Raw genomic sequence first — 13,141 nt, 5'->3', positions numbered from 1 at the left:
TGAACAAGCAGAGGTGCTAATCGTTCGCCCTTAGCGTTGGTTGGTTCTTTGATTGCAGTTATAACATCAAATACCACTACTTTACGTCGCAAATGAAGGTAACGAATGTACGAGAAGTGATTTATACCGAACAATTAGATTATGCATAATTTCGAGATTTCTAATGCGCGAAAGCTTATCACGCAATAGAAATAGAGAGCGAATAAATCTAGCAGTCGTAGAAAGGCATACAGTGCAGTGTAAGCGCAGTATTCTACAATACTGTCTCTTATAATCGTGAATTTGTTATTCTGAATAACTGTTCATTTCGCTGGTAGATTACTGTTTCCTTGAGTTTACTATATTATTATGCTGTAAAAGTAATTCCTGAATGTTTTCTCGCCAGTGTTAATGAGTGCACTATGTCGTTTAGCCTCCAGGTTGATTATCCCCTAGCCTGTTACCCCGCAACCAGAAGTCGATTAGTCCCCACGTCGATTAGCTCTCCTCCCCTGAAAAACTTTTCTTTTACACGCAGTAAATATGTTTGTTGCCGAGCGTGTGTTTTAGAATACTTCGGGTTTTGTTGTTGAGCGACGCCTATGATAAACAAAAAGATCTGTTAGATCTTATAACCGCGCTTTTAAAATTTAACTGTTTTGGTAGCGCTACAGTTGCAATGCAATGCACATTCCAAAGCAGTCCTTGATGATTCTTTTCTTACTGTAGACATCACATCACTTGATCAACACAAACTCTATTATTGCACCATCAGTCGTAGCCGTTGTCTCCGATGACGTAATGGTCTTAATTTGGAACTTTCTTCGGGATATGTATGGGCATGAAGATGCGAACACTAAACTCTATCCCGAGCGTAGATTGAAAACGTGACAGAAAATTGGCGTTACTTTCGATTCTCACCAAATTTGGACAGTGGGATGATCTCATCATTAGCCAATGAATGAGTTGCCAGTAATCGGATACCTGTGTTTGCGCAAAGAACTCTGGGATCGTCAGGGGGCAAACATTGCAAGTCGCTAGAAGGAAATGTATGGTGAAAAGTTATTTCGACGCCCAAAAACGTGGTTTTGGGGAGAGATCAACGCTATTTCGCTGTTGTTTTATCGCGAATGGATGTTGGCAATGTTGATACATGGAAAATGTAAGTTTTTGTTTGAATAACCGTGAAATAAGTGATAAAATTTACCGATAAACTCCCTTTTGCTTGCATGAGGTTTATAGTGAAATACATTGAAGAGAATATTGAAAATTTCAATACACGCCCGAGAGGCTACCCGGAGCAAATGGTAGAAAAGACCCTCCGAAAAGTTAAATATAAAGACAGAAAAGAAGCTCTAAAACAGAAATCGAGAACTGCATAAGGAACTACTACCCTTTGTGTTGGGCAATTTCACTCAACCGTCAATACCAAACTTTGGAAAGCATAATCACACACAAATGGCACTTTTAAATACAAATACTCGGAGATGTATTCAAGGAGCCACCCTTGATCTGTTATAGAAAAGGAAAATCACTGAAATACGTGCTTGTAAAAGCAAAACAAAGGCTTTGAGCAACACAGTAGCCACACAGCATGAGTCGCGCAGACTCATTTGTTATTGAATCAACCCCAGACAGTACAATGATCGCCACCAGGCTTATTTTCAGTATTATTTGTATGACTGAGCTTTCAAATAAGCCAAAAGTAACCTGTACATAACTTAAAAGGCTTTACTGGGTTATTTCCTCTCAATTTATACCTAATTAATTGTGTAATATTTTCAGACCATTACACGATGTAAATTTCACAATAAACTTCACGCAAGCAACGGAGTTTATCGGTAGATTTTGTCACATATTTCATGGTTATTCAAAGAAAAACTTACATATTCCACATATCAACATTGCCCAAATCCACTCGCGATAAAAATGACGGCGAAAAAGTGTTGATCTCTCTCAAAATCGTTTTCTTTTACCTCGAAACAACTTTTCGCCATTCATTTCCTTCGAGCGACTAGCAATGTTTGCCCCCTGACGATCCCAGAGCTCTTCGCGCAAACACGGGTATCCGATTACTGGCAACTCATTCATTACAGGCCAATTAGCCAATTACAGCTCTTTTCGTCATATCCACCCTTGAGAGAATTTTGTCAAGTTAGCTAATTTAGTATGCAAGCCACCGTAATGGCGGTAGCTGTTGGCGAAATGTTTATTTGCTCAAAATTGGGGCAAAATATTTCGGAGGTGGAAGTCAGGACATTTGTAAGGATACAGAAAGTAATTTGGGACCAGTTCCTGGCTTCTAAGGCTGAATTTATCCAGAGGTAAGCTGTATTTTCGTTTTCGTGCCGAAAGTCACCCGGTGAAATATTATCAGCTTGTTATGCTCTCTTGTTCTGTTTTTTCTCTTGGTCTTTTTGGTAGCCTGCCGAGGCCAGTCTTTTGTCTAAATGAGTTGAAAAAAGTGCGAAAAAGATGTTCCCATTCAAGTTTAAGCTCTCAGGTGATAATTCTGGAGTTTTTTGGCCAAAACGTCGGCTTTGTTATGTTCGTGTTTTTTGGTTGCTATGGGCGACCGTGGCTTCCTTTGTTAGGTCAAGTCTGGGGAGTGAGGTCACAAAAAAATTCTAATTAATTCTGGTTTTGTTCGATTTCGCTGAAATTTTAACATGATAAAGCTGGATTGTTAAGGAATAGATTTACTGCCTGCCAATGTGTGGTAGCTATTAACGCTTAAGTGATATATCGCTTCGAAATCAGGGTTTTGAAGAGATTTTTTTGCAACGTGTGGGTTTGGCGTGATTTTGTAATCGGAGGTTTTCGTTGACTCCGAAGGAAAAAATATCCGGAAAAGGTCATTTCATCGATGATTCAAACGAATATAAATATGTATATGTTCTGAGCGAAATTTCTGCTGAAAAAATATAATTTTTGACGAACGCTGGGTTTTTAATTTTTTTCCCGCGAAAGTCAGTAACGGAGATGAGATTTATTTATGTTTCAACAGCTTTTGGCGAGTAAACATCACAGGTTGCGTGACTCAAAATTTGGTCGAGTGGAAGCTTGGGTCTGGTCGCCTACAAATCGAAAAAAAATCCACGGGTAAACCATGAACCGCGTTCGGCCCATGGCCGCGCGGTTAAAAAAACTACGGGTAAACCATGAACCGCGCTCGGCCCATGGCCGCACGGTTAAAAAAACTACGGGTAAACCATGAACCGCGCTCGGCCCATGGCCGTGCGGTTAAAAAAACTACGGGTAAACCATGAACCGCGCTCGGCCCATGGCCGCGTGGTTAATAATAAACCAAGGGTAGATTATGAACATCAAGGACATGCCCCTAATGTGATACTTAAATTATCTGGCAAAAATACCCGAAGTATTGAGGGAAAATTTGTTGTTTCCAAGACGCCGGCAAATCGCTCTCACCAAAGTCATCGACTTTGGTGCGAAGCTGGGAAGTGCTCAGAAGGGCATGCGCAGTGAGTATGTCACGCAATCTAACGGTGGCGTCATGCAAAAGTCGTCGATTCGTAAGCTCCCTATTATAACATCGATGCCTACGTTTGCAAATGTCTGCGTCTGACTAGTGAAAACTTTGTTTTGGCTAGTGAATCAAACCTGTCACTAGCCACTGGGCTAGCAAGCTGAAAAGTTAGTCTCAAGCTCTGCCTTATAAAGCAGCCACCCTAGGGGAAAAGGTGGGGGTGGCCACTTTTAAATACCGGTAATCCAAAGAGTTGCAAAGCAGAACAACGTTGAATGTTTAGCATTTACACCGAAAAGATGAATTAAATTTCGCCTTTAACGGATCTTCAGTCGCCTTTCCAGAGATCTATCAAAACAGCATGAGAGATCGAGTGAACTGAAGCACATTGTAATATTTGCCCATAATGCGGTTCAGCATTGGTACAAATGCTAAATGGTACAAAATGCTGCCAAAGGGAAGGAGGATGAAAGGAGTGTCAATGCAGAGCAGGGTTGTTCCCATACAGAACTCAGGATTGTCGGTAACAGTAACAAACTGGTTTATTTAACTACTTGGATTACAGCACTCAGCCTTGTTCTGTTACAGGCAAAACTCACACTCTTATAGAAGTACACCTGGAGTTTCCAGAAACTTCTCAAAGGAATTAAATAGTTGCAAGGTTTCTAAATTCGAATATTGCATGAGAAATACAACATTCCAGAAGGTTTTAGGTCACTGCTGAATGACTTCCGGCTCGAGATGTTTAATTATTTTCAACAACAAACCGTAATTTTTGTGAAGGATTTGAATGAAGTATGTTCTTCCCTTGTGTGATTTCCAAAATGTTGAGTAAAGTTGTACAGATAAAAAAAAAAAATCTATAAAATCTGCGATTTTTTAAGATAATATTAACTTCTAATCAGCAGATCGGATATAACACTTGATGATTATAGGGAACTCTGCTAAAAACTATAAATCGTTTTCACGTGACGTCATCACTTTCTTAAATCCAAAACTGAAGAGCCACCAAAGTTTTTATGATCCTCATCAGGCATAAGAGGTGGTATATTTATATCATTCTGTTTACAATTTTACAGCTCAATAGCATGCTTTGTTTCGAAACCAGTCAGAGCATTTTGAATTTCAGGGTTTTGGAGGTGGGTGACACAAGGCTACGATTGAGTTTGTTGAAAAATAGATACTTATCGCATGATTTTGAGCCTTTTTGGAAGTTAGAGCATTAGGAAAAGTGCTTAATATGTAAATGCTTGTTTGTTCGGTACTGATAATCGGTCACCTAGATAGCCAAAGTAAGTTCCAGATGTTTACACCATTTTCCAGCTGCCATACTGGTGTACCACGAATGTACACCAACATGGTGTTGTCATACTGGGCTCTGTAAATTTCTGCGAAACATTTTGACAAACACCTGAATTGAAGGTGGGACACAATTGTGTAGCGGAGAATCTCTGTTCTTCAACATGGTTTGCCATTGGAATTTTGCATCCAAAATTCTTCTGTGGCACCAAAAACAAACTTGTATTTCACTTCTCCAATTGGCAGGAGCACATTGTCCTATGTTGACAAAACGATGGAAGGAATCCCAGGCTCTTCCATCCCTTCTTTTTTATCTTTCATGACGCTTTGAGTTAAGAAAAAATGAGAATAAAAACATTCCCACACATTTGTATTTCTTTTGTCCTTGGGTAGAGTTCATATATCAGACTTTCCCCAAAGTCAGTCAGCAAAACTGCCACTTGAGTAACAACATCCTTCAACAGAAGAAGATGAGCGACAACCTCTTTCTGTTCGATTCTATCTGCATGTTCAACAACTGAATGAAAATACGAGAAAATAGAGGAATGTGAACAGTCTGAGCTGCAGCTGTGGTGTTAACTAACCCAAAAGTCATTCTCTTTAGCCCCTTGAACATTTCATCGCTATGGCACTTGTGTAATTTTGTCAATAAAATTCACCAAAAAACTCTGGATCTTGGACCCAGGGGTTTCATTAATGTTTTGAACAGGAAGCAACTGGTTTTCACAGGTGCATGCATATGTAAAGCTTTTCGAACTGAACTTCTTTCAGAGAAACTTTCCCACTCAGTGATATGGTGGCCCAAGGCTGCTGCCTAATGGGTGCCCGGTCGCCTGAGGCGCCTAACTTATGAGTGTGGGCGACTAAAGTTTTGTTCAAGGAGCCCGAGTGGGCACCTAAACATGGAGTTTTGTTTCCCATGTAATATGTCCGATGACTTCAATCTTCTCATGAAATTGGTCAAAAATCGTTCACACAATAAATTAAACGGAAAACAACAGCTACTCTGGTTCTGTTTTGCTTTTATCACGAGCCATGTTTGAAAATCGCCCTATAATGCATTGCAAGCTCAGTATTGAATAACTGTACATCATGTATGCCAATGCTTGTGTCTCTGTTAATGCCTTACTGATTCCAAGTTACAAATTAACTACTTTGATAACAAATATTTTTGGAATTGGAGTGATGATCCTGCTAACATTATATTTACAGTTGAAAAAAGATAAATGTGTCTAAATATTTGTCTGATACTTCAGAAAACTTCACTTAGGTGTACTGAATGAATTTCTTTAGGTTCTGAAAGGATAATTCAAGTAACTAGCCACCAAAAAGAACACATCATTGCAATTCTCTTTGCATACTAGGGTTCTATATTTTAAATTATCAAATCAATTGTCGCGACTCCGCCCAATATACAAGAATTTATTTTCTCCAAAGAGGTGGCCAATATTGCTGTAATGCTGCCTCAAAATCACCTTTAGTTTATACTAATGTCCCAAGCCTGGGGAAGGAACGCACATTTCAGTGAGGCCAAATTCAAACCCCCCCCCCCCCCCACCCCCCCAAATGCCTCTTTCATTTTTGTTTGTTTTCATTTGTGGCTTGCATTTCATGATTTGTACAACATATTTCGTCTTTTTAAAATAGAATTGCAAAACTCAAAAACAAAAGTAGCAATATAAATTTTTATAAAAAAAAGCTGCAACACCTGCATGGATACACCAATAATTGAGTTTGACCAGAAATAGTATTCTTTCTCAGTCATGACCTGATCACTTTGCTAAATGCTTTATTTATAACATTTCATTGATATTAGACCATATTAGTGTCTCATGGAAAATCTCTGCCCCAGGACCCCTCCCCAAAATTTCCACAATTAACCCCCCGTCATCTTCCTCAACCTCCCCAACTGCCCCCCGGATTGACCACGGAGAATTTTATTTGGACTCCTAAAACAGTGGCTTAGGCTCCTAACTTTTGGTGGAAGAAGCCCGAAGGGCTCCTTAAAAATTTCCTTAGGCAACAGCCTTGTGGCCATTTATTTAAAATTCTATTATTTCAAATAGCTACCAGTATTATGAGATGCTTAGGAAGCAAATACATACTAATTTGGGCCCCCCCTTCCTCCCCCCCCCCCCCCCCCAATGAACTTAAAACAGCTATTTGAAACAATAGAACTCAAAATGGCTACAGTATCACCATAAAAGTGCATTTGGTTGGTGCCTGGCCATTAATGAAACCCTTTGTTATTGAACAGACAATCAGGCCTGTGTACACTGTACTTTTTTTAAAGCCATTGCATCTGTCAAGGTGAAGGCATCATCCCTTCATAGTTAGTGCACTTGACCTAGATTGAGTAGTCCAGGTTATAGGCCTGACCAGGGACATTATGTTGCATTCTTGGGCAATTAAGACACTTCATTCCCCCAGTGCCTCTCTCCACGCAGGTCTTTAAATGGCTGTCAGTCAGCAAATATAATGCTGGGGGTAACCCTGCAATGGACTAGCATCCCATCCAGGGGGAGTACAAAATACTACTAGTCACTTCATGCTACAAAAACAGGAGATAAGGGCCAGCCTGATGGGCCACTTGGGTATATGCAGACTTCACCTTACATCTGTCATCACTAAGTGCTTCTTTTTGGCTCAGGAGACTCAACAAGCCTATTGACTACAATGACAGTGATTACTTTCTAAGGAAAAGTTTGTGTTTTGTCAATGTAGTGAATTTGGAGGAGCTGATGTTTGCAATATTAGCAATATTAGCCCTTCGTTGATGATAATCTGTCTGAAGTATGAGTGAGTGACCCAGCCCTTTCACAGAGATGCCAACCTAAAAAAAATCAGGAGATTCCCAATTTTCTATTTTTTTTTCACCCTAAAAAAGAAGCTGGTAAATGTAGAGCTCTACCTATTAAATGGAGTTATAGCAATTTAACGGAGTTAACAACAAAGAGCACCTGTGTTCCTGTACTTGTCAGCAGTGTTTGGATATGTACATGCACCAGAATTCCAGGTGCCATACACAGCAAGTCTTGTTTTGCATGGGAGCACATCTTCAAACGTTCCCCCTCCCTACCCTCCCTCTCTCCAGTGTTAATTCAGTGTGACGGGTGTCTGTCTCCCCTTCTGCATGGGGGCTCATTGCTCAGTTTCCAGGATTTGCCAGCCATGGGAGCGGTCTCCTTCTAGGAGCTGACTGCCAATAGTGGAAGCTCCTGGATGTCTCAGGCATTCAACCTCCATTTGGCAATGCAGTTGTTAAATGGCAAAAATGCATCAAATTTCTAAAATTTTCTTCCAAAAATATTAAAAATCAGCCAAAATATGTCTGAAGATTTTTCTTCAGTTTCTCATTTGTATTAATTTAGTGAATATATATTTTCTTTAATTTCGTTTACTTAGGTATTATTATTATCATTATCATTATCAATATCATCATTATTATTACTATTATTATATTATTTTTGTTTTACCTGTAACTTGCAGGAGCCTCACTAAAGTTGAATTTAGGGCTAAGTATGTCCCATGTGTATTTCAAGGGATATACTGGTCAGGGTTGTTGATTAGATGCATGCATAATAATTATTATTGTTTCATTCTTATACAAATTTAAATAATTATAAAATTTTACTTGTAACGGGATGGACGCTGACATTAATTGATTCTTTCGGTCTTTGACTTTCTTAACAGCACTACATCAGAGAAATGTTTTATAATAACAGAACCTCCAAGCATCTATCCTTTTCTATTGATTTATTAGACTTGAAAGCCCGTAAAAATTAAAAACGAGTTGAAATAAATCTATTACCATAAATCTACGCTGATCGAAATGTTCTTAACTTGAGCACGCGAGGTGTGCACATACATAAATCTAAACAATACAAATATCCTTAAGCATGACAAATCTGCCTTCGATTAAGTGGTATACATTTCCGGGTCTCAATTAAAAGGACAAACGACGTAACACACCTCTTTCTCCGTTCTATTACAATGGTACAATGTATATTCGACGATCCTTCGATCAATCTTCTTCTACATGCGCTTGTAACTTACACATGTCCGAATGAAACGTAATGCCGACAACTAATCGGTATGTCACATAAAACAAAGAGGTATTGATGGTCACACTATCACAACAATAAACAGTATTCGTTACATTACTGTATAATTTATCTTTCAGGTTTAAAAGGAATGTACATGTGAGGGAAGCAAGAATATCAAGACCAAGAAATATTGGGCAAGCTACTAGTGATTATTTTTGTGGACAGAAGAAAAAAACGGATGGCAGGTGAAAGTGTCAAAGCACCAGCAGAGGTAGCCAAGACAGCACTTGATTTTGCTTTCAGTTATTCACTGACAGGCTATTCATGCTCACTTAAAATTGAGAGCACGATTTTGGCTGGTATAATTGCTGTTGGTAGCCTATCCTTAGGAACTTATTATTTGGTTAACAAGCTATCTTCAGAAAGAGCAATAAGAAATGCCTTGGAAGCAAGGAATCAAGCTGGTGATGTCGACCCGCAAGTCAGGAATATTGAACAGGGTTCAGTTCTGGTGGACTTGCGTTGTTATTCAGAGAAGAGCTTCCTGGAGTTTGTGAAGGACTTTGAAGCTGGAAAAGTGAGGAATAGACTGGCAGAAGAGTTTACCAAAATTGGATTTGAGGGGAACTTACAGGTGACGATCAGGAATGCTGATGAGGTGTACGGGAAAGTGAAAGAGATAAGGTAAAAGAAATTCAGAAGGCTTTTAATCCAGCCTGACTCGTGATATTTGAAACAGACATGTTTCATAAATACTTACTTTTTGGGTGGAATTCATTGATTTCTATTAATTTCTGAAATGTGAATAATTATTACAACATAACAATTACAAATAACTTAATTCTACTAAATGAATACAATTACAAAATGCTTCTGAGGGGAAGGAGGATGTAAGGAGACTGTCAATGCAGAGCAGGGTGAACTCGTTTCCATACAGAATTCAGGATCGTTGGTAACTCTGTAACAAACTGGTTTATTTAACCTCTCGGATTACAGCACTCAACCACACTATGCTTCATTACATTTTCATTTCTTTGATCTTATTGCTGACCACAATTCCTTGCGTGAAAAGCAGGGTCCGAAATAAACTTTTTTCATTTAGCGCCAACTGGCAACTAAACCAAAATTTTTGGTCGCCAGATGAAACATTCTGGATGCCCATTTTTTTTTTAAGTTGAACGAAAATAACGTGTTTGGGGCCGCAATGGCAATTTTTCCGCTAACAAATAAGATTGAATGATACAAACATGCTGATTATTTATACACCAATACGCACCTCTGAAAAACCACATTGAATGAATTGAATGCCAGCCATATACGCAGTTTTGTGCCAAGTATTCCAAGTCAACTTTATACAGTACCTTCTCTTGTTTCCACATTTTTGAAAACCAATATAGTATATCCAACTGAAAAACTGCCATTTAGTCCTTTGATCTAAGTTCAAAACGATCTTTCCTGATCTGATCTGATTGTAGCTGTTGATGTTGAAATGTTGTGGTGGATTACACTACGTATAAACCTCACTCAAATAGTAAACATCCCATTAAAAAGTTGCAAGAAACCCATGAACCCATTTCTCATGGCCATGAAAATAGAGATTCTCTATTTCATGGTCTTTCTCAAGCCCATGAATTTTCCATGGAATTTGAACTGATGTGATTAATGACCCATGAAAAAGTCTTCATCGCCATGAAAAATTTGGAACACTGCAAAGTTGCTTTTAAAGGGTCATGAAATATCTGGACATGAAATCTGAAGTGATATAAAATATGACCCATGAAAAGTATTTTCATGGGCATAAAAATTTAGAACATACAGAACAAAATGGAAAATTTCATGGGGCATAAAATTGCTCAAGTTTAGGCTTCTTTGTTCTGCAGACATTTTTTGAAAACATGCCTCGTGAAGCCAAAACGGGGAAGTCTCAAGGTCTACATCATCTACATCTACATCTGCGCTTGACTCTCTCGTTGGGGAAGTTTTGGAATCACGTCTGTTCTCCAGCAATTTCCGTACAACAAGCATTTGTTGTAGTTTGTCCTTCAGCTTCATTGGCAGGACTAGTGTCCTCAAGTTCCTTCAACCAGTCTTCGCAGTCGCTCAGAGCCAAAGATCTTGTTTGACTCTGAATCTGTGGGTTCCCAAGGCTGCTGCCTAATGGGCACCCGGTCGCCTGAGGTGCCTAAGTTACGAGTGCGGGCGACTAAAGGAGGGAGAGCGCAGGGGCCTATTGTAAACCGAAAAACCATGCAAATAATCACTGAAAAGCGCAAAACCACAAGACATTTCTTCCAAAACTGAAAACTGAAATAAAAGCCCTCACCAAGAAAGCTTTGGTAGTCTTCAGAATCTCTCTTTCTGTTATTTAAGTTTTATACGTCTAAATTTGTTTTACTTTCCGAAGTTCTTTCTGCATATTCCCTCGTTAGTGCAGAACACATCGTAGTCTAAAAAGCTCCTTTTTTGTGTAAATAGGCTCCACAGACCTATAGCAATGTGAAACTACAATCCCGGCCAAAAGTAGTGGGGACACTTGAGCTAGATCACATATCCCCCATCCCCCCTAATCAATGGTTGGAAAATATCGCGTTTTTTTCCAACAGAAAGGGAAAAAAACACCTGATTGTCAACATTGTAAGTGGGGGGGAGGGGAGAACTTGCTTGCCATCCCAACTTTTTTGTGCGGGTTTTGTAGAAACAAATTGCACGATAAAATGATTTTAGGTGATATTTTTGTTTAAAAGAAACACCACATTCTGAAGTTACTTTTTAATCACCATTGTCAGAATTGTCATTTGTGTAGGCACAATGGCCACCCCATTTTACAACCAAACTACTTTATGGTCTGCCAAGGAGACGGCTGCACGGTCCACTACTACTTTACTACTACTTTATTTTATAATCAAACAGTCTCTCCTTTGCTTTTATTCCACGTGAACAGAGCGAGTGAGCACAATGTTATTCCCGCGATGGAAAGGGGAGACAACCCGTAAAATTGAGCTATAGAAACTCGATGGTCTGCAGTGTAAGGTCAAAGTCCAGAGGATATTATCCCAGCTGCGTAATATTTGATAAATTGTCTTTTGCTTTAATGCTGGGAGTTTCTTTAGCTTTTCATAGTCTACTTGGCAGCTGTTACAACCCAAATAATGGCTGCTAAAGAGACTAGGCTTGTCATGCATTCCTCTAACTGTAAGTGGTCCCGTAGAATTAGAGTTTTAGCGCGACTGTGGGGTGTAACTTCCTTGGTAAAATCAGAAAAACCGTAAAATGCATTGGGCAGAAAAATTCGAAAAGCCACCATCATAGTTGACAAAAACCAAAAACCAAAGACTAAATTGGAGAAAACCCACAAACTGCACAAGACACCAAAACCGAAACACCGCAGTTTTTAAGTCCAAAAACCGAAAAACCAAGCCAAAAATTGGCCAAATCCACAACTCCCCCCTCTTAAAGTTTTGTTCAGGGAGCCTGAGTGGGTGCCTAAACATGGAGTTTTCATTCCCATGTAATCTTTCCGATGACTTCAATCTTCTCATGAAATAAGTCAAAAAATCTTTCACACAGTAAATTAAACGGAAAACAACAGCTACTCTGGTCCTGTTTTGCTTAATCATGAGAATTGTGGGCCAAAACAGGGCAACAAAGTGTCTCTCCGCTCACAAAACAGCCGAAAACAGCCGTATTTGAAAATCGCCCTATAATGCATTGCAAGCTCAGTGCTTATTGAATATATGTGCAATATGTATGCCAATGGATTGTGTCTCTGTTGATACCTTACTGATTCCAGTTTTAAAATAACTACTTTGATAACAAATATTTTTGGAATTGGAGTCATGATGCTGTTGACATTATATTTGCAACTGAATAAAGATAAATGTGTCTAAATTCTTGGGCTTTTTTTGTCCGATACTTTGGAAAACTTCACGTAGATGTACTGAATTAATATTTCTTTAGTTTCTGAAAGGATTATTTACGACTTAATAGTTGAAATATTCAAGTAACTAGTCACTAAAAAAGAAAACATCATTGCAATTCCTTTTGCTTACTAGGGTTTTACATTTTAAATTATCAAACGAATTGTGACCCAATATGCGAGAGTATATTTTCTCCAAAGAAGCGGCCAATATAATGCAGTATTGCTGCCTCAAAATCACCTTTAGTTCACATGTATGCTAATGTCCCAAGCCAGGGGAAGGAAAGCACATTTCAGTGAGGTCAAATTCAAATTCCCCAGATGCCTCTTTCATTTTCATTTGTTTTCATTTGCAGTCTTCATGATTTGTGCAATGTCTTTTGTTTTGTAGAATTGCAAGACTCAAAACAAAAG

At 39.0% G+C, this 13,141-nt stretch overlaps 1 protein-coding gene across 1 annotated transcript in view; it reads left to right on the top strand.

Annotated features, from left to right (window-relative positions):
• The first annotated feature begins 7 nt into the window (after positions 1–7).
• Positions 8–13,141, top strand: part of LOC145491537 (uncharacterized) — a 31,848-nt gene continuing 18,714 nt past the window's right edge. The window contains exons 1-2 of the mRNA XM_081470781.1: positions 8–98; positions 8,949–9,495. Coding sequence (XP_081326907.1) covers positions 9,050–9,495 — 446 coding nt within the window. The 5' untranslated portion in view covers positions 8–98; positions 8,949–9,049. The remainder of the gene's footprint in view (positions 99–8,948; positions 9,496–13,141) is intronic.

This window comes from Orbicella franksi, chromosome 6, assembly GCF_964199315.1.
Source record: "Orbicella franksi chromosome 6, jaOrbFran1.1, whole genome shotgun sequence".
NCBI lineage: Eukaryota > Metazoa > Cnidaria > Anthozoa > Scleractinia > Merulinidae > Orbicella > Orbicella franksi.
This window is presented reverse-complemented; position numbering and strand designations above follow the sequence as displayed.